The 22,129-nt window shown below is 41.0% G+C and overlaps 1 protein-coding gene across 1 annotated transcript; it reads left to right on the forward strand.

Annotated features, from left to right (window-relative positions):
* Positions 1 to 1,594: 1,594 nt before the first annotated feature.
* Positions 1,595 to 21,721, forward strand: ptdss2 (phosphatidylserine synthase 2). Its single transcript, XM_017715717.2, has 12 exons — positions 1,595 to 2,202; positions 3,556 to 3,657; positions 5,200 to 5,282; positions 6,741 to 6,808; positions 7,693 to 7,827; positions 7,916 to 7,966; positions 10,707 to 10,820; positions 11,500 to 11,618; positions 14,267 to 14,381; positions 15,188 to 15,333; positions 15,797 to 15,982; positions 18,242 to 21,721. The coding sequence occupies exons 1-12, from the start codon at positions 2,003 to 2,005 to the stop codon at positions 18,399 to 18,401; spliced, it is 1,479 nt and encodes a 492-aa protein (XP_017571206.1). The 5' UTR covers positions 1,595 to 2,002; the 3' UTR covers positions 18,402 to 21,721.
* Positions 21,722 to 22,129: the final 408 nt, after the last annotated feature.

Consider the following 22,129-nt stretch of genomic DNA (forward strand, 5'->3'; position numbering starts at 1 on the left):
TTTATATAATGTGAAGATAAATACATTTTTAAAAATTAAAATTGAGATATCTGTTTTTCTTCGGACAGCACAGTAGGCTGGTTACGTTGGTTTTTCTAGCAGGTTTATTTATCACTTTTTCGACCACACAGACAAACCAAAATGATTAGCAAGGTTTTCTCACAACTGTCCACTGCATGTCTTGAGAGCTACAGCTGTGTAAAGCCATTTTATCCTGTAATACACAAAATCTTCAAAAATGTTACAAATACTGGCGTCAATTCATTTTTCTTAATACTATTAAAATAACTTCGGCACTTTAATTTCCAAAGTGCCAAAATATAATGTAATTGAAAATGTAATTAACATCTAATAAATACCGCTAAAGTCCCTCATCGATATTATATCGGCTCTGCTTCGACTCATCTGTCAGATTCACGGTTCTACTCGAATTTCTGAGACGGAGACTTTGTGGATTTAAAGGCGGAACCGGTTCTCCCTGTGTTAAAGCCGGTCTGCGCTCGGTCTGCGCCCAGTCTGCGTTATTGTAGCGCACTCTGCTCTGCTTTAACTCTCCCTGCTCGTGCGCATTAGGGGAAGTGACGTTAAACCGCGCGACCTCGGTGTGTATATGCATGTTTTTTTCCCAGAAATCAAAGGCACGCGTGCTCCTGACGAGCGGAGTGAGTGGGTGAGAGAGTGAGAGAGTGAGTGTGACTGTATGTATGTGTGTGTGTGTGTGTGTGTGTGGAGTGTAAACCCAGATCCGAGGCTTGTTGTGTGTCCCAACACTACAGCAGCTGCACGTTACAGCATCAGAGAGCTGCTGTAACCTTTAGGGAGAGAGAGAGAGACAGTGAGGGAGCGTGGGGAGAGAGATAGAGAGAGAGAGAGAGAGTGAGGGAACGTGGGGAGAGAGAGAGAGAGTGAGGGAGCGTGGGGAGAGAGAGAGAGAGAGAGAGAGAGAGAGAGAGTGAGGGAGCGTGGGGAGAGAGAGAGAGAGAGTGAGGGAGCGTGGGGAAAGAGAGAGAGTGAGGGAGCGTGGGGAGAGAGAAAGAGAGAGAGTGAGGGAGCGTGGGGAGAGAGAGACAGTGAGGGAGCGTGGGGAGAGAGAGACAGTGAGGGAGTATGGGGAGAGAGAGAGAGACCCAGTGAGGGAGCGTGGGGAGAGAGAGAGACCCAGTGAGGGAGCGTGGGGAGAGAGAGAGACACAGTGAGGGAGCGTGGGGAGAGAGAGAGAGAGACAGTGAGGGAGCGTGGGGAGAGAGAGACACAGTGAGGGAGTGTGGGGAGAGAGAGACACAGTGAGGGAGCGTGGGGAGAGAGAGAGACACAGTGAGGGAGCGTGGGGGGAGAGAGAGAGAGACAGTGAGGGAGCGTGGGGAGAGAGAGACACAGTGAGGGAGTGTGGGGAGAGAGAGACACAGTGAGGGGCCGTGGGGAGAGAGAGACACAGTGAGGGAGCGTGGGGAGAGAGAGAGAGAGAGAGAGAGAGACACTGAGGGAGCGTGGGGAGAGAGAGACACAGTGAGGGAGCGTGGGGAGAGAGAGACACAGTGAGGGAGCGTGGGGAGAGAGAGACACAGTGAGGGAGCGTGGGGAGAGAGAGGCAGTGAGGGAGCGTGGGGAGAGAGACACAGTGAGAGAGCCGGGGGAGAGAGACACAGTGAGAGAGACGGGGAAGAGAGCCCAGCTCCAGCGGGACTGTGAGCGGCGGCTGCTGTGCGGAGCAGCAGCGCTAACGCTGCTTCACATCTGAGCTCCGAGTCTGTTAGACGTTCACAATATCCGTAGTTTACCACTCGGTTTGAACACCGAGCTGTCGGTTCATTTGTGTGTGTGTGGGTGTGTGTGGGTGTTTGTGGTGACATCGTTTCGGCTCCTCCTGTCAGTCAGTCAGTCAGTCTGGTGAATCGTTAACACCTCTGTCGAGATTGATCTCTAGCTCGGCTGTGGTGGGCTCTCTGCTGCGCCGGGGGGCTGAGACGGTTGAAACAGAGAGCAGTGTTTCGGTTTGAGCGCCATGGCCAAAGCGGAGTCGAAGCGGAGCGGCGCGGCACTGCTGGTCGCCGGTAAATCCGGCGCAGACGAGCAGGTGAACGGCGCGGCCGAGCTGCCTGTGCCCGGCGTCAGGGCTGCCAAAGCCTCCACCACAAGAGAGGCCACAAGCCGCCGGAGCACCGAGAGCGAAGTGTACGACGACGGCACCAACACGTTCTTCTGGTAAGTTATCGTTAGCAGGGCTGTCTGAGCCCGGTCAGTCGGCTCCAGCAGCGCGGGGACAGCAGACAGGAGGTGGGTTAGAGCAGCTAGTCTGAGGCGGTGAGGGAGAAAGTGTTAATTTCTGCGGTTTCCCTGAACTAACACGCCTGGCCCCGCTTCTGCAATGAGTCGGTGAGGTATGCTAGATGAGAGGACAGCACAGAAATGAGAATATTTTGGGGTCCCCAGGACAGAGTATTCCCCTGTATTACTGACTCCTGAACCCCCCCAGAAGTGTCACAGTATTAGCGAAATCATAACGATATAAACTTTTTTTATTAAAATGGTACCAATTCCATGTGACTGTTGTTTCCGTGAGGATATTTTTAACTTTCTGGCTTAAACCTGTTGGAATTCACAGTCAGACTGAGTTCACAGAATGCAGGTCAAATCTGCAGGTCAGCGGCTCTTGTCCTCCGTCACTATTCACAGAAATCTTATTGAGCAACTGCACCTCTGGTGGTTTATTCAAGAGTCATTTATAATATATGATTCTGAACGAACTAAACGCTAGTACATATCTGAAGGCGGGTATTTAATGAGCCTTACGCTGAGCACAATATCCCGGGCTGAATTTGCTCTTACAGTCCTGTGATGGGAGGAATGGGAGGCTAATGTAAGGGAGTAGATGGGAGGCTGTAAGCCGATGGAGTATCCAAGTCTGCCTCTGGGAGCATTAGAGCGTGCCGGCTTTGCTTTAGCTTTTCTACTGTCCTGTCTCCTCAGCAGAAAGAGCAAGCTCCGATCCATTAAAGACTTTAAGCTGGACAGATGTAGCGTAGAAAGTGGGGGGCAGGGAATGAGGCCAGTGTAATCATGAACATGCTATAAACTGCCAGAGTCCGTTCGTATAGAGGTTTTTTAAAGCAGTGTCATGCTCAAGTGGCAAAATAACTTGCAGCAATGTTGGAAAGGCATTCTTTTCTTGTGACTGTACCAGTACGTTTGTGAAACATCTTTGTGTGGTGAGTTGCCTTTTTCCGATAGATGTGTGAAAACAAGGCTTGGGGAGAGAGACTCTATGTGAGACTCTATGTGAGTCAGTCAGTCAGTGCTTCTAAGGCCTTGACCAGCCTAACAGGTTGTGAGGTGAGAAAAAACAGCTTGGTCTGGTGCCACTGTTGTGGCATCCAGGCGGTACACCTGTGCAAAGAGTGTGAATAGGTGAGGTTTACAGTCCTCTGCACACTGTACTGCACTATAGCAGATTAAAACGGCACCTCTGCACTGCTATAAAATAAGCAATGATGAGATTTCTGCAAATCACAGCAAAGTCAACAATCTGTCTCTGTCTCTCTCTTCTTCTCTCTGCAGGAGAGCACATACCCTGACTGTGTTGTTCATACTGACGTGTGCTTTGGTTTATGTGACCCTGCTAGAGGAGACGCCTCAAGACACAGCCTACAACACTAAGAGGTAAGTCTGTGTGTTTCACCAGGACGGGTTTTACATCACGAAACAAAGTGTGTGTGGTGTGTGTGTGTGTAAGTAAACACTAACCCTGTTAGAGGGCATAATTGTGTAAATCCAAACACGCCGTGATGTCAGCCTAACCCGGACCTGGAGGACATAGTTGCATCGGTCTGATTATACTAAATGCTCTTCTCTGAACCTTAGATAGCAGAATACATGAGACAGCCACTTGCACCCTCCACGTTGTTCCCCTCCATGTCGTTTGCTGAATGCTGCCCTTTACTGTAGGCGGAGCTGCAAGTGGAGTGGCTAGAAATAGGGTGAGCATGTGGGATTGGGCGGGTGTTCTCATCAGAAAGTGGCTGCTGCTTAACGGGATTATCTGTAGTCAACGTCTGCTATAGATTACAGAGTTCAGAGGAGTGTGCTATCAGACCAGCCTCATGTGCTAGCATCTGTAGTGATGGAACTAGGCCTGTCCTGATAATGAGATTTAGGGTGATGATTAATTACCATTTAAAAATAAGGCTAAACAATTATAGCAGTCATTTTTTTTTGTCCATTCTTTCTTCTTTCTTCTAATAAAATATATTTTAATATTAAGGTACAAGCCTAAAGTGACTGAATTGGCTGGTCAGTAGGGCTGGACAGTATGACCGTATTTATCATGACAAATTACATCACAGTATGCTTATAAGCATATTGTTTATATAGTCAGTACTTACAAACACAAAGCTGCATGTTTGATTACAAAGAGGTCATAATTAGCCCTGTTTAGGGGCATGTGCTGCAACACAGTATGTATGTTTTTGAATGCAAATCATTGGATTTCATGGTTTTGATAGTATTTTTCTAAATGAGCCACTACTTATCAGATGTTAGAAAGAATAAATATTGTGACATGATGTTTATTATGAAATATTGTGCTGTAACATTTTCGCTGTATCGCCCAGCTCTGTCATATTGCACTCGACAGAAGTTAAAAGGCCCTTGTATTGTCTCTGTAAGTGCGTTTTTACCTCAGCCCAACTTACAATAAAAATGCACCCATATCACGTTCTCTTAGTTACGATGCAAACATATAATTATGAAAGCTAACAAAAGTGGAACACAATTGCTGTCAGCTCAAGTAACTGCAGTCAGGTGATTATGTATTAATTGTGACAGGCCTTAGAGGAACATTGTATTGTTAATTTGTGTGGGGGTAACTTTAGCTGTTCATAGAAAAAATGAGATCAGAATGCACAGAAAAAAATTCTGTATGCTATACGGTGTTTAGACTTCAGAGTTAGGAGAAGACTGGTAATAAGTAATGAGGAAAAACAGAATTCTTATTGTGTACTCTAGATCTAGATACTAAAAATAGTAGGGGGGGAAAAAACTAAACCTCAAATACCACATGATCTCAAAATAACAGGAGGCGTGTTTATCTTACCTTATATGGGACACATACAGAAGATTGCCCATGAATGCAGCTTCATTGTATATCCCTTACATATTACATGATATTACATGTGTCTATGTAAATGTATATTTGTGTTTCAGAGGGATTGTGGCGAGTATTCTGGTGTTCCTGTGCTTTGGAGTAACACAAGCCAAAGATGGTCCTTTCTCACGTCCACATCCAGGTGAGAGCTGTGTAAGACAATTAAGGCCACTATTGACAAACTGTTCTAGGTGCTATAGTAGTTGCAGTTTCAGTTGAGCCTGATGGTTGTGCTGTGGGAGCAGATGTACAGACAGACTGGAGCTGTCAGTGTAATCGTAACAAGCACGGGAATCAATAAGACCCAGAACACACAAATATAGATGTGCCTCTAGACTATTATGCTATAAATACTGCTGTTTCACCCAAGTTAATTTGAGACGGTGGTTAACTACAGTAACTGGGCCATTTGCACACGTTTCCTTGTAGAGAGGAAGGGAATCTCTGAAGAGGGAGGGAGAGAGGGAGGGAGGCTGGGGTTGAGAGTGACATGGCAGAGAGGGAGCCATGCTGAGACATTGCTAGAATTCCCCACATTTTCATAGAGGTTTATCATTGTTTCTGAGCATATAGAGCGTACAATAGAGCGTCTGTTACCCTGTTGATCTCTTTTTCATCCAATCTGATGTTTACATTGCTGAAAAATGTACATGTTGCACTGTGGACACTGATGGTGATTTTTACATAGCCAGTTAGCTGGAGCTGTTTCCGCTGGTGGGTCTGACTAATGCTGATTGATAAGTTGCTCAGATGTAAATTTGTGTACTTTTAATGCTGTTTTGCTGTGTTCAATTCTTTATTGTTTAGTGCTCTAAATCGTACGTCATGTCATTAATGTCAGTGAGCATGTCAGTAATGACAGACTCACTTAGCCCGTCGGACGAGTCTGTTCTGCTGCCACACTGCATATCTTCTAACTTTTAATACATGTTATTTGAAATTCTTGAAGGACTAGTTACTCCAGGGTGATGCATCTGTTTTCTGGTCAGCCCCATTGTTTTACTGGGCTAACAGGGAGTGAGGGAGGCTGCTTAAAGTACCTGTTCCCAGTATTAACATGACTAAGGAGATCCAGTATAGCCCAAGATGTCGTTTTTCCTGCCAGGGAGCTCCTGGGTGGTGGTGGGTGAAGAGTGAAACTGTGGGCCCCTTGGGCCAAAATAAGGGCTTACTTTATTTTGAGTTGAAATGAGTAACATGGCAACAGAGCAGCCTGGGAGGAAAGACCAACTCAGGAGGAAAGAGGAGACATATATTCAGCCTTAGAGAAAAGGGGTTATTAGAGTATGGCATAAAGCAAAACATACATAGTATAATCTCAATAGGCAGTGCGCATTCAGGGTTTTTCTGTTTTAAGTATCTGCATCTTTAATGCAAATAAGGATTCATGTTTGAGTTTATGAATGTTTTTCTGCATTTGTGTGCAGCCATTTACTTATTCATGACACCTTTAGAAAACTGTCATGAATAAGGCCCAGTATGTGTCCCTAAGTAATCACATGATTCGTTATTATAAGTGTCTTTGTGTTTGTTACCCCCATTGTGTACGTGAGTAGGATTGTTTACAGGTTGCTAACGTGTGCCCTCTCTCATTTTCCAGCCTATTGGCGCTTCTGGCTCTGTGTTACCGTTGTTTATGAGCTCTTTCTCATCTTCATCCTTTTCCAAGTAGGTCTGAAGACACTTGTTTGCACACAACATTCAAATCATATTTAATATCCAAAACTGTTAAATAATTTCATACTATAACAGAGTTCTTAGGCAGTCTTAAAATAGGTTTTTAATTTTTTATGTCAAAAATGATGCCCAAAGACTGGGCTAACAAGTCATTGGGTGTAAAACTAATTAAAAACAATCCACCAACCCGAAGAATTTTCAGCAGACAGTGGTCCTGTAGTCAGAAATGAACCATTCATAAAGGGGCAGAGGACAACAGAACTGTTAAAAAAAAAAAATCAAATTCACTGCGAAAACGGGGAAATTGATTAGAAGGGTAGTGACTGACCTTTTAGGCATATAACTAAAATGGTATATCCATGTTTGATTTTCAGCCAGTTATGTTTAGGCCATGTTTGATGGATAATAATTAAGCAACAACATTTTGCTTCACATTGAGAGTCTTCATTCAGAATGCTCAGTAGTCCAAGACTAGGTTTAGTCCCTAATAGACCTTGAATAAAATACCCATAAATACATGCTGTATTTGAGTGTGCTTGTATTGTTTTGCAGTGGAAATGTTAACATTCATTTTTGAAGTCTTAATAAGCATTGTACAAAGTATTAATAAGCATTGAAGGTGAGCCTCCTGAACAAATCTCAGGTGTTACAGATACTGTTGGTAATTTGATGCCTTAAGGCTTTCGTTTGAAAATTAACCAGGTCAGGAGTTCACCAGTGCTTCTTACATATATTGCAAGACATACTGCAATCACAATATGTAGTGTCATAATTGCAATAAGGTTTTTATTTTTATCATACAGCCTTTATAACTTGTGCTTGTGATGCATCATAATATGCATATTATAATACAGTTGTCATGCGATATGTTGCAGACTGTGCAGGATGGGCGACTATTTATGAAGTACATTGACCCAAAGCTGGGTGTACCTCTGCCCGAGAGAGACTATGGAGGAAACTGTCTCATTTATGATCCCGGAAACACCACTGACCCCTTCCATAACATCTGGGTATAAATCACCCTCACAAACACACACTGATGTGCCCATATGTACAAGTGGTCCATTGTGCTAAGTAGGTATTGTTGTTTTCTTGCAGGACAAGATGGATGGCTTTGTTCCTGCTCATTTTCTTGGCTGGTACATTAAGGTCAGTGAGCTTCTCTTTAATTGCCATTGTGTTTTGAGTTGGGGTTCTGCTCCAAGGTGAAATAGTGTTTGTTGCCTCACATGAGTCTCTAGTGTACTTAGCCAATCTTTAGTGTATTGTTCCTCTAGAGGTTACTGTGAATTCAAGAGAAGGTGAGCTGATAAAGTATCTAAAATTGTGTGTACATAAATCCATAGAAACGCAAGAGTAGGCTTGCCTAGTCTTGCTGGATCACCATTAACTGCGTGGCATGGCAAACTGTCACAATTTTTTTTTTACTACTCCTAATAATAACAGTAACTGTATTTTTCTTCTTCTTTTTTTCTTCTTCTTACTACAAATAGTAATAATAAAAGTATAATGTTCACTAATTGTTTATGTAAATATGATGTTACCTTACTTAAACAGTGAAAAGGTACAGGGCTCTTATGATAGTTATGGTGTTTGAGGCACGTTGCTGTGCTAATTTCACCCTGTGGTGCTAAAGGAAAAGTAGCAGATAAATCTGCATTCTCTATGGATTTGATCCTTTCATTATTCTGACATGGTGTATATACTCCTATGTCATGTTTATGCAAAACAGATTTAGCTAGCTTTCCAGCCAGATCTAAATAAAAGACTTTTATTACCATGGTAACATCTGTCATACTCAAGTTATTTTGTCTGGCTACAGGTTGTTCAGAATCACATGTAAAGTTAAGCAAAATGGACTTCTAAAAACACCACGAAAAAAATAGCAGTAGCATTATAACTTCTGAGCTAGCTAACATTAACTGAGATCAACATGAGATCTTTAGAGTGATCATTTGTTCAAATTTGTCTCTGAAGCATTTGCCAGAATCTGTGCACAGTATGTAAGAACACCGTCTGCTGGCGAGTGCTGTTAGCCAGTTTTGTTCTATAAGGCACATCACAACAGACTTAACTGACTGGTTTTAACAGAAAATGTTCTAAATGCAAAGCAATGGAGGGGAAGTGAAGCGTTTTATCAGACCAGAATTGCCAGACTTTGAGCTTACCGAAATGTTTGTTGGATGTGGCACTGTAAAACTTTCACTATGATTCATGGTCGAAGAATTCGTTATAATGAATTCTTTATCTGAATTACTTTCCATTACATTTAAATGTTTATTGTGCCGATTTTAATTTAAAAGTTGAGTCAAACTGTCTCTTAAGCTTAATGCAAAGTTTAAGGCTTGAGTGGCCCATGAGAGCATTCAAATATGGCACTGTAGAAGGCAAACATAGGAAGTTAATTAAAGAGAACTCTGTTTCTAAATGTGCGGTTCCCACCCTGCACACACACAGTATCCATATGTAGTAGTAGTATGTAAGTTCTGGGTAGTTTAGCTATTTCTCATGAGGTTTGGGGGGTTTAGAAGTTCTGTAAGAAAGTACTTAAAAGGGCCACAGCACACTCTCATGGTAGTACATGAAATGGAGTATTTTTCGATTCACTTTATTTGGGTGACACCCCTGTACATTAGCAGGGACAATCAAATTTCCCAATTTGAATTCACTCTTTCTGTGACGTCACAAAACTCAGCTCATTTACATGTATCCACCTATTAAGCCTGCAGCAGTTTAGCCCCACCCATTCATAGTGAAGTTAAAGGGGACCTATTATTGTTTTTCACTTTGTCCCATTCCTTTAGTGTTATATAGCTTTTTGTGCATGTAAACAGTCTGCCAAGTCACAATGACCAAAGTTCTTGCTAGAGAAAATAACTCTCTCCCACAGAAACCTCTTTCCTCAGCTGCCTGAAATGCCTTGTTGAAATTCCAGTCCTCCAGCCCACACAATCTTTTATGCCTGCCTACATGCGGGCTTAACAGGTCCTCACACAAGAGAGCTATAAAGTAAAAACTTGCCACTCTGAAATGTCTTGTTTGAGTATAGTTTGCAAAGGTGGATTGGATCCATCAGCTTTTTCTGCCTGACTTTTAGGATCAGACTCTGGCTTCAACTGAAATTGCAGAACCAATGCCATAATAAGAATAGCCACAACGCTGTAGGGGGTGAATCGTGATGGTCAGTCATTCGGAATAGAGTGGCCAAGTTGACGAAACGAAGCACTCTGGGCTCATCAGGAGGGCTCATCAGGAGCTCTGTCAGACAGAGTGAATAGAGATATACAGTATGAGAGAAATAATGTGCTTTTGGAACTTTGAAGCATGTAAGTCTATCACAGTAGACCCCAACAATAAAATTATGAACACTGAAAATGAGCATAATAGATCCCTTTTAAAGAAAGTATTTCAGCTCTGAGTGCTTTTTGAATGAGACACAATCGAGGGACCACTTATCTTACATCAGTGTTAAAGGCACAGTAACAAAAACAACCTGTTTAATCGTAAGAAATGTAAAAAGGTCAGAAAATGGTTATGTAAAAAGAACATTTACCATTTTTTGGTACTTTAAACCGCATACATTTTGTAAAATACAAAATAAATGTGAGATATGGGCCCTTTAACAAACTATCACAGTGCTTCTCAATAGTGTTAGGATTATGATTTGGTCCAGGGTTATAAATATGGTCAGGAATACAACGTAGAAAGTGAAAATGAACATAAATTGAATAGATAATTAGTTACTTGTAAGTCTCTGCAAATAATTTACAGTGGGCTATCAATATAAAGCAATTATTTCAGAACTTATGCTTGTGTCTCTCTCTCTCTCTCTCTCTCTCTCTCTCTCTCTCTCTCTCTCTCTCTCTCTCTCTCTCTCTCTCACACACAGACATTGATGATCAGAGACTGGTGGATGTGTATGATCATTAGTGTAATGTTTGAGTTTTTGGAGTACAGTCTGGAGCACCAGCTTCCAAACTTCTCAGAGTGCTGGTGGGACCATGTGAGTCTTTCTTGCTCGCTTTTGTCTATGCTTAATCATGCTGTATGCAGTGAGTGTGTTAAAGCAGGGAAAGCACTAAAATGTGTTGTGTTGTTCTGTACTGTTCTATAACCCTTCTCTATTTCTCTCTCACTCATTCTCTCTCACTCATTCTCTCTCACTCTCATTCCCTCTCTCTCTCACTCACTCTCATTCCCTCTCTCTCTCACTCACTCTCATTCCCTCTCTCTCTCACTCACTCTCATTCCTTCTCTCTCTCACTCACTCTCATTCCCTCTCTCTCTCACTCACTCTCATTCCCTCTCTCTCTCACTCACTCTCATTCCCTCTCTCACTCACTCTCATTCTCTCTCTCTCTCTCTCTCTCTCTCTCTCTCTCTCTCTCTCTCTCTCTCACTTACATTCTCTCTCTCTCTCTCATTCTCATTGTCTCATTCTCTTTCTCGCTGTCATTTCCTCTCACTCACTCTCATTCTCTAGTCACTCACTCATATTCTCTCTCTCTCTCACTCTCATTCTCTAGTCACTCACTCATATTCTCTCTCTCTCTCTCTCTCTCTCTCTCTCTCTCTCTCTCTCTCTCTCTCTCTCTCTCTCTCTCTCTCTCTCTCTCTCTCTCTCTCTCATTCTCTCTCATTCTCTCTCTCTCATTCTCTAACACTCTCTCTCTCTTTTTCAGTGGATTATGGATGTACTGGTGTGCAATGGATTGGGCATATACTGTGGCATGAAGACCCTCGGCTGGCTTTCTATGAAGCCGTATCAGTGGCAGGGCCTATGGAACATTCCTACATACAAGTAAGAATTGAGGCTTTATTTATGACCCTGTCTCTGTGCTGTATAAGGGTGTAACGATTCACAGATTTCAGGACTTTATTCATTTATGAAATACAGGAAAGACAAGGGGCTGAAAATGTGTTATGTTCATGTTTCCATATTTAGTTTATTAGAACATTTAACATTATGAATGTGCAATATTTGAAAACAAAGGCTGTGCTTTGAAGTGATGGTGATCTTATGCTCTAATCACAAGCTAATGTACTAGTCATGATACAATATGATATGCTGTGATACAGGTTGATACAGTGCAATACATTGCATTGTTACATACGTAGTTCTTTGATGATTTAATGTGTGCATTTAAGGTGTGCCAAATCCTGAAAATTGCTCCAGAAGTTGTGTACTTGCTTGTTCAAACTGCAGTACATTTGTCATGATATTGTGCTGTCAGATGTACCATATAGCTGGAATGTTAGGTGTTCCAGGATGTTCCCAGAGTGTCTAGTAGGGCTTTGCAAGTCCAGAAATGAACAACTGTTCTTGGCATTACAAACTGTACTCATTTCCCAGGTGTCGTGTCCCAGGTGTCAAAAAAGGTCATCACTTGGTGTTTCAAGGATGGGAAAGATTAATAGTCGGTGATATATCTGTTCATCCAGTATACTGGTTGAAATTCTTTGCCATTGCCATTATACCAGTAAGCAAATAAATGCAGACAACACAATGTACACAGATAGTCCAGTTTGTTGTCATAGGAACAGACATCCGATTGTAATGAGTTCATGGGGTGAAAAGAGAGTGGAAGGAAAAGCCAGTCTCTTGGGGTTAGTTGTTATACTTTATCCTAGAATGGAGACTAGCCGGCTTTCTGTGTGCACCGCCTGCATTGCTCCTCATTCAGCCAGCTGCTTCAGGTGATGCCACGGTCTTGGCCTACAAGCTGATAAGCTCTGCAGCTAAAAGTGATAGTGCAGATGTCTTGTAACATTTACTAAAACTCAGTAGCATCTGGATGGTCATCGATTAGCTTGAGTGTAAGAGCCACACATTCAGCACCGTTTTTGCCATGCTCAGAGGAGCTGCTGCTGGCTTTATGTACAGTCATCTTTATCTTATTAGGGTTTGACAGCGGGATTGACATCTGTCATATATTGTTCATTTCTGTTTTTGCTATTTTGCCCAATAAAAATATATTTTCTTCATTTGTTAAATATGTTTATTAAAAGTGAAGGAACATCCACAATAATACTCCATTGTTTATCTACAAAAATGGTTTACTTAAGCACTTAAGCAAAATATTTTATGTGAAAAGAAAACATACATTAAAAACACTATACTGTGATATGTAATGAAGCAGTCAGTAGTCTTCCACTGTAGGTAGATGGATGAGTCTCTTCCAACTCACCTTTCATCTACTGAAGACTACAGAGCTAAAATCTCTTTTAAAGCAGTGCTTTTGTTTGCCCCTGTGTGCACAATATGAGCTCCTTTATGTTTTGTGTGGCTGTGATGAATGCCAACAGGTAAGCCTTGGTCTGTGCAAAACCAGTCCAGCTTTGATCATATGTGCAGCAGCCTCAGTTGAACCATTCAGCTTTCAGTTTCTTTCAGTGAAATAGGTCAGGGGAATTACACCCTTTTCCAAAAACCCTGCAAAATTGTGGGTTCAGTTTTGATGGAGTTTGACCTTATGGGCACTGGACTGTCTTTTGTCTGTGGAAGTCCATTAAGTGAGTCTCTCACTCAGTATTTGTTCAATTGGGAATTATCAGAGACGTTTGCATGATTATTCTAATGTTTTGGTTGATTTTGGGTATGACCTGAGTCGTCTTGGCATTGCCCTCCCTTAAAGCGGTGGACCACCCTGCGTCTCCTATTGGCTGCTGCCCTCACTGCTTCCCAGATATGTACACTTACTTGCAAAAAAACATGGCTCCCAAAGCCCAAAATACTATTTTTTTTTTTTTATTTATTTAATTTTTTTTTAAACAATTTTGGTCCAGATTTAAGCCCTATAGATAATTTGTCCACTGCAGCATGTACAAGCTGTATGGAGCAGATATTGTTACAAGAAGTGTGGATTCCACCTGCAGGAAAAAATAAAAATTAGTTTAAAATGAAAAAACTATTTGAATGCATATTGGCCATTCAGAATCAGTTACTTAAAGCTATCGACATAAAATAAATGGGATATATAAAATTAATATTAGAAATTCACCAATGTAACTGTGGGCAGATAATGATATCCAGTATATATCATGGACATACCTGCTGATGCAAATACATAAACATTTATGAAATGTCAAATATAGGACAACATGTACCTATGTTAGCTTTACCTACAAATATAACATAGATTTCTACAAATGCAATAAAATGAGTAAAATAGCAACATTTTAGGAAAGGAGCCCAGCATCACCTAAATGCTCTGCTATTCCAAAGTACAGTAAACAAAGTAAATGATCAAATATTTGATTGAAATTTGTCAAATCTAACCAACTGATACTAATTTTTGTAATAACATATCTTCCTATACCAATTTTACCAATATGATTCTAATATCATTGTGCACATAGATGGGTGGATGGATGGATGGATTTAATGGCATGTATCTGAATCATTGAAATATCTTCACACCTGATTTGGTGTCTGGCTGTGTTTGACAGGGGGAAGATAAAGCGCATTGCATTCCAGTTCACTCCTTACAGCTGGGTAAAGTTTGAGTGGCGACCAGCATCTAACCTTCGTCGGTGGCTGGCAGTGCTGGGCATCATATTTATGGTGAGTGTGTGCCAAGAAAGGATGTGGTTTGCCATAAACTGGTGTCTTGCTCATGAATCATGTAATCTAGATATAAACTCAACACATCACATCTGTTAGTAATATATAGGGTTTCCACCAGCTCTGTCTATTTTAGTTTGAGCCAGTGAATGCAGAAAGGAAAATTATAAACTATTAGTATCTCTTCCTTCATAACGAGCACATTGTCTGTGGTTCAGTTGAATCTGCTGCACAGTATCATGATCTGGCTTACACACAAATGTTCTACAGTCAGTTACATATCAGAGCACTGAATGAGATCACCTCACTATAATCTTATTTTGTGCCAGTCTCACTTTTTTCCTCATGTCCATATCTGCATATACAAGAGTACTCTGAAAGGCTGTGCCTAAACTCTTGTGAAATTCCAAACCAGAGGATTTTCTCAAATAAAGGCTAGATAATGCTGGAATGCTTTTAATAAAAAAATAGAAGGCTGACCCAACTAAAAATGTGGTAAACCAGTATATCTCTGGTAGGGCTGGATATCAGAAATCAATACTTTTATAATAGCAAATTAATTAATTGAGTAATAAAGAGTATTCCTTTTTCTGCACCTCACACATTTCTGGTTTAAATCACACCCACTTCCAGATTGTAATTGAAAAGAAGGTATCGGAAAAGTATCATTCAAGAATTGTTAATGAAGTCAGTGTTGTTATTGTGATGCACAGCCCTAGTCTAAGGAGTTTAGTAGAGTAATGAGGCTATATCATTAGTTATATGATGGTTTTGTATATGATATATTGTCCTATTTCTCTCTGTAGTTCTTGCTGGCTGAGTTGAACACATTCTATCTGAAGTTTGTGTTATGGATGCCTCCAGAACATTACCTGGTGCTGCTCCGACTGGTCTTCTTTGTGAACGTGGGTGGAGTGGCCATGAGGGAAATCTACGACTTCATGGATGACCCGTCAGTCACATGTTCTAGATTATTTTCCTCTTCTGTGTGCCTGTAGTAATCTGTTTGTCATTATTTATACACCAGAGGTAGACACCTGTGACCATAGACGGCCAGTGTCTTGTACAATTTGGTCGTTTTTCTGCTCATACCTGGAAAACCTGGTTATTACTTAGTTAAATCAGGAGCATGAAAATCATCAAACTGTCCTGGACTGCAGCCCTTCACGAGCAGAGTTGTCTATCCTGTGTGAGCACTCACTGGGCTGTGTCCTTTCTGTTTATAGTTTACATTCTGTGCAAAAGGATGTTGCCTGTGGTTTGTTTAGTCATGTTTGTTGTAAAAATATATTATGTATATGCCCTAAATTTATGAAGTCTGTTGCTTGGCAGCTTGTCTGCCCATAGTCTTGACTACACAAACCTGGTGCCCTTTTCATAAAAGGTCTGATACTATATTTGTAATCATGTTTTAGGAAGTTCCATAAGAAGCTGGGTCAGCAGGCATGGCTGGTTGCGGCCATCACAGTGACCGAGTTCCTGATTGTGGTGAAGTATGACCCCAACACCATTATGCTCCCAATCCCCTTCTTCATCACGCAGTGCTGGATCCTAGGCATCCTGCTCATCTTCACCTGGACACTGTGGCGCTTCTTCATCCGGTAAGTGATAAAAGAAGTGAGGCACAAAGGCAGAAGAGGGGTAATGCAGTAGAGTCCCGTAGAGTAGAGACTCTGACCTCTCCTGTGATGTTCTGGTTAAATGCACATGACCAGAGAAACACAGCAACATACACACACAAAGGCTGTTTAAACCTCTCAACAACATGCAGTTTCGGTTATATAAACATATAAAAAAATATATATATATCATGAAATATCACTTAGGAATATCATCAAGCCTAAACATGTTTTCTGTGCAGATTTTTGTTATTTATGTATTCATGTATTTTTTTTACATAAATATCTGCCAACAACGAAGCTATTGCAAAATGTGTGTGCATGCATACATACAGATGTACGTACATGCATACAAATACGTGTTTGGATGACTCTTTAGTTGCCCTGTGTTTGTATGGAGATATGGGTCTTTGTCGGTGTTGGCGCTTGTTTGTGTGTTTTGATTTTCTTCGCGTGTTTTCATGCACTGTGCTGCTGTTGTGTGCACTGCGGCGCGTGTGCTGAGCTGATAGTGTGTCTCTCTCCCCTGTGTGTGTCAGCGGTAATGTCCATGTGCAGTGAGAGAGAGGTAGGTGTAGAGTGAGAGCTGATTGCTGTGCTGACATCACCTTCATCTGTCATTCTCACTGCGCTGCTGCTCCTCCTGCATGTGATCACTACTCCTGTCTTTACACTCCCACTGCTTTCTTTCTTTCTTTCTTTCTTTCTTTCTTTCTTTCTTTCTTTCTTTCTCTGTCTCATGTCTTTTCCTTAGTGAAAATGGCAGTATGTCATGCACTTGTTTGAAAAAAAAAACAGTTGCCACTCCCTCTACCTACCGGTCAGGCTGGTACCTTCTTCTTGCGAGTCTGACAGCCACTTAAATTAAAGTCCCACCCAGCCTGCACTATATGGCACAACCCCATTTACTCCCCATGGCCATGGCTTTGTTACCATGACGATGAGGCCTTTGACAGAAATGGCAACATGGCTGGGGGATTGTTACAGACCTTGTAAAATACTGTGCAAAGTCAAAGATTACTCTTTTGTTTGTTTAATTTTCAGACAAAACAGCCATTAATTACAAGTTATTAATTTGCCTGTATTAGAAAATAGCTGAAAACAAAAATTTAACATGAAAATACACAAAAACCTCCAATCCTGACTACAGTGCCAAATCTGTCCGTATTTAATTTGTCCACTCTTTACTTTAATGCACCTACTGCCACTTGAACTTTCATCCTTCCAACCTTAAAGCCAAATTACTGTTCCCAAAGGAGTCACTGACACAATGTTCACCATCAAACAAACCACCATTAACATAAGCACCTAACCAAACACACTTTAGCTGCCCTGCAGAGCTATTTAAAAGAGCAAAAGGAGATGAGTCTGTGGAGATTAAAAATGACATCATCCGTAAAGAAGGGCAAAGTGACAAAACGGGAGTTTCAAAAACTGTTCAAAATAATTAAAAAATGAGACTCCTTACAATCATGCAAGACCCGGAAGGCCATCAAAACAGTCAGATAAGCAGTACACTCTTAAAGATGGTCTTCAAGGGCTCTATGAGTTCTGAACCATTCAATGTTTAAAAGGTTCTTTGTATGGTTATTCAAATTGATGGAGACTGTGTTATGTAGGTCTGTATAGAAATGTGGATCTATATAGCACAAAAAAGTTTCTTCTGCTGTTATTGTTGTCAAGCTTTCATCCTAGAGAGAGAGAGAGACCGAGAGAGAGAGAGAGAGAGAGAGAGAGAGAGAGAGGCTCCACTCTTGCTTCTGATCTGACAAAGATCCAGATTCATTACTGTTCTTCCTTCAACTGTGAGAACACAACTCAACACTGAGTCTGAAAGGATGTGTAGTGGTAAGGAAGCTGTTACTGAGAAAAGAAAATGGACAAAAAGAGAAGAAAGTTTTCAAACCTCAACACCACTGAATGTGCTTGAGATTACTTTGATCATCAAATAGAGAAAATTTAACCAGCTTCTAAGACTGAGCTTGAAAAACAAAGTCTTCCAAAAAGAATGGAAGCTGTGAAGAGTGGACAGACTAAATACTGAAAAAATATGTAGATATCAAGACTGTAATTTTCTGTTAAACATGTTTTCTGCTTTTTTTTTTTTCCTGCCAATAAAAAATGTAAATAATTGGTTATTTTGATTGGAAATAAAATGCTTTAAGAGGTGATCTTTGACTTTGCCCAGTACTGTGTGTGTGTATATATACACATGAATGACAGCATCTCTTGTGTTTACAGTGACATCACACTCCGTTACAAAGAGACACGAAGGCGTAAACAGGAGAATTCAGCGGAGCGGGAGAGGCCCCCTGGCAACAGTAACAGCAATCCTGTGACCGTCTCCGGCCGCAGCAAACTGAACGGCAACACGGACACCGTACGGCACCGGAAGTCTTGAGGAAAGGGGTGTGGTTTAACACTGCGCAGCTGTGACACACACACACACACACTGTGTGAATGTGTGAATGTGTGTGTGTGTGTGTGTGTGTGTGTGTGTGTCTATGTCTATGTCTGACTTCCCTTGACTGTCTGAACCATTCCAACGCTGTTCAACACACGCAGACTGGTGGTGATGGGTGCCAATCATTTATTACATGACGGGGAGACTTCTTGCATTTTGTATCAGGAAAAATGTGCTTGATATTATTGTTACGTTAATCATTTTTGCATGTATTTTAGTTAAAGCTGTCATATGCTGTAAGCTGCCCCTGCACATACACAGCATGACTGACTACTCTGAAAAGGTGTGTGTGAGAGAGAGAGTGAGAGGGGGAGTGAAGGGAGGAGGAGGAGGAGTGTGCATTATATGGACACTCCATTTCTGAGGTTGCCTTATAGTGCGTTCTGACCAGACTATTCACGTATGCTTGTAAATGTGACTCCAATGCCATGGGCATAGGAAGGGTTTTTTTTTTTATTTGTTCTTTTTGCTGCTATGCAATAAGACACTAGAGTACAATTTGCCTCTACACATGTTGTAGTTCATTAGGCTTTAACTCTAAAGATCTCTGTGCTGGAGAACTGCTGTTACACAGATTAACATGCTGGAACACACATGAACATTGATCTTTTTTTGCATTAAACAGGGAAGAATGTTCTCTTAGGAGAAAAGTCACTCTTCTGATGTTGGTTAGGTTGTTATCCTCCAGAGAAAGTGAGGTAGTGTGTGCTTCAGCAGCGTAGCATTTATTTCACTGGGGTTTTAATCTGCTAAACTGACAAGACTGTAGACACCAACTACATTTAACTTATATGAACCTTCATTCACACACATGCATATGTCCAGTACTGTGCAGAGGCCTTGCTTGAGAAGGTTATATTTAAAAAGCTATTTAACTGGGCGTTTATTCACTTAGACACCAAGAGTATATACAAATAATTTTAAGACAATAAGTATTGACTTTATGTATGTCAATATGCGACAAACCTCTCTTGACAACCCGGTATGATTTGTGGTTACCAGTCTTTACCTGGCTTGGTTAAACAATGCTTCGTAAAAATTAAATCAGTGCTAATGATGGAATTTAACAAATCCATATAATGGCTGAGGGCATCAGGGAGGAGTTAGGAGCCAAAGTTTGTTCCTCACACAAAGCGCTCAAGAGCTGGATCCAAGTGACAAGTTTCATTGATTTTCTAACTGGAAAGTAGTTTACTCATCCTCTACAGAGAACACACTTTTGTACATTTTAACACACAATGACCATATATTTGTTGAAATTAACATATTGGGCGAAATAATACAACACAAAATGTGGCAAATACAAAGGTTAAATGTATGCATATATGCATATGCAAATATTTAAATTTGTTATCTGTAGAGGATGTTTATTTTTTATTTTTAAAAAATACACAACATGTAATATAAGCAGTGGTGTTCAAACTTTCATACATTGTTACATACTTTCTTTTTGGAAGCAGGAATTTCTTGGTATTTTTACCGCTTTATTGTTTGTTTGTTTATTTATTCCAATGTTTCACCATGTTTTACAGTTAAAAAAATACATAGTGCCCAGATAAATGTTTAAACAGTTTTATTTAGGTGCCTTTTTTGCACAGTACTGAACACGCATGCAAACAGACTGAGAGAGGAGTAGTCACTGAACTCACAGGACAGATGGTCAACCTGGTTGGACCAAAGTTGGGGGGGGTTTTAGGAGCGGTGGGGTGTGCTATCCGTTCACTACAGCCAATCCCTGTGCTCAGGGTGACCTCTCTACCCCTCCTGTAAGTCATTAATGTTAAAGCGTTTTTTACACATTTATGCCATTGATGTCTGCTTGCACCTGTGATCTGTGTGATCAAAACTCATCAGCTCTTGTTCTCAGCTGAGTGTTAAATAGCCTCACTTTAAATGGGTAAGAGAATATTCCACACTCGTGTTTTGTTCTAGCTAATCACACAACTGCAAAGTGCTGTGCGAAATCAGCGGACCATTGTTTCCAGGATGGTGCTAGTTGTTGCGTAATCTAAAAAAGAAATCTGTCCAGCGATGCCAGAAGCAGTCAGATATATTCCAGTGTGAGGCTGTTTTCTTCCACTTTGAGTGGTGAAAGGTTTGAAAGACCTATTGGGTGACAGGGTAAGTAGGGTTCTACCTGCTGTGTCAGATGTTTTCACCTCAAAGGCCGAGGTGATTTGGAATCAGACTGTATGTGTTCCAAGGGGGAGGGGCTTATACAATTTTGAGAAGTTTGTATAATTTTGGTTTTCCCCTCTAGTCTGCTGTGCCAGTGTGTTTGTGTTCGTGTTCATGTGTATTTTAAAGATTAGGAGAAATGTACAAACTGTCCAGAACTGCCTCAAGTGACGTAGAACACGCTGATGCCATTATACTCTTACTGTGAATGTAAACTGATGACCTAGATGTTTGCAGAATGGGGCTGTTGGAGCCCTCAATGCAAAATTTTACTGCATATGAACTGAATTTATGTATTATGCTAGGTGTATTTGTTTTTTTTTTTTTTTCTTGATGTAATTTAGTGGCAAAAACATGACATTCTTATCAAAGTCATTGTTCTGTATTATTTTTCTTCTTTTTACACATTTATCTTTTATTTTTGGTTAACTGGTCTGATGAATTCTGTTACTGTCCATGAAGATGTATGATTGATGTCTGTTGTCAGGGAGTGGGGAGTAGATTACTAAAAGGTCATTGATAACTGGAGTTTTCCATCATGAGATCATGCCTTGTGACTTTGCTACAGGCTCAGGCATCTCTGAGGCTCCTGTCCTCTGAGCACTGTCACTGTGCCTTTGAGCAAGGCACTTAATCCTACAGTGCTCCGGGTCTTTAACCTATTCCTCTTCTACCCATCACCCCCGACTTGAAGGTGTGCTTGCAGAGGAGAATAGAAGGTGTGTACATCGGAGTATGTTCTCAAAATTTCCTCATTTAGACTGAGCAGTGAACTCACCGGCTTAGCCGGTTTGTGTTGGAGGCTTAAAAGAGGTTAAATACTCTTACTCCAGATGCCATGAGTCTGCAGGCCTGCCCTGACTCCAACATGGGTGTCTTGCATGATAAAGATATTAATATAAAAAAGACAAGAAATACTGTGTGTATGTGTGGGTCTGGGATTTGTTCTGGGTAAAGAATGCCGAGTCATTTCTACTAGATTGGGTTATGTGAGAATATCTCATAGTAGTCTAAACAATAAAAGAGAAAGTGGATGTGAGTCATGTTTTATAAAGAGAATAAATTCAAATAAACGACAACACAGTGTCTTTCTTTGTTTTTTTTTGTATTACACTTGCAGGAAGTTGATGATTTAATAAATATTTTGTGATAAATGAAAAGTGTAATACAGCTTCATAAAAGTGTCAAAGGAGATGCTTACCAAGTCAGAATTGTCACGATTTCGCAATAAACCTCTTGGAATTACTTTGTTTACGCCTTAACAAAGTTTGGAAATTTGGTGGAATCCCCCTTTAAGCTAGGAGTAACAATTATGAAACAACAAAAGAAAATAGAGAAAATCTAACAGAAATGTCAATAGTCATACAAATGAATAACAAAGTGGCTAAATCGAGGAATCCTAAAAGTAATCCAGACGAACAGCTTTTCGGAGTAAAACTACATTACCCAGTGTACACCAGGAAGCCGCCGACAAACAGGTGTTCTCA

Source organism: Pygocentrus nattereri, chromosome 11 (genome assembly GCF_015220715.1).
Source record: "Pygocentrus nattereri isolate fPygNat1 chromosome 11, fPygNat1.pri, whole genome shotgun sequence".
Lineage (NCBI taxonomy): Eukaryota > Metazoa > Chordata > Actinopteri > Characiformes > Serrasalmidae > Pygocentrus > Pygocentrus nattereri.

Excerpts from the sequence above, each read along its gene's own strand:
- ptdss2 (XM_017715717.2), top strand. The coding sequence starts at position 2,003 with ATGGCCAAAGCGGAGTCGAAGCGGAGCGGCGCGGCACTGCTGGTCGCC. Across the intron at positions 7,967-10,706 it reads TTCTTGGCTGGTACATTAAG|ACATTGATGATCAGAGACTG; the intron begins GTCAGTGAGCTT and ends TCTCACACACAG. Across the intron at positions 11,619-14,266 it reads TGGAACATTCCTACATACAA|GGGGAAGATAAAGCGCATTG; the intron begins GTAAGAATTGAG and ends TGTGTTTGACAG.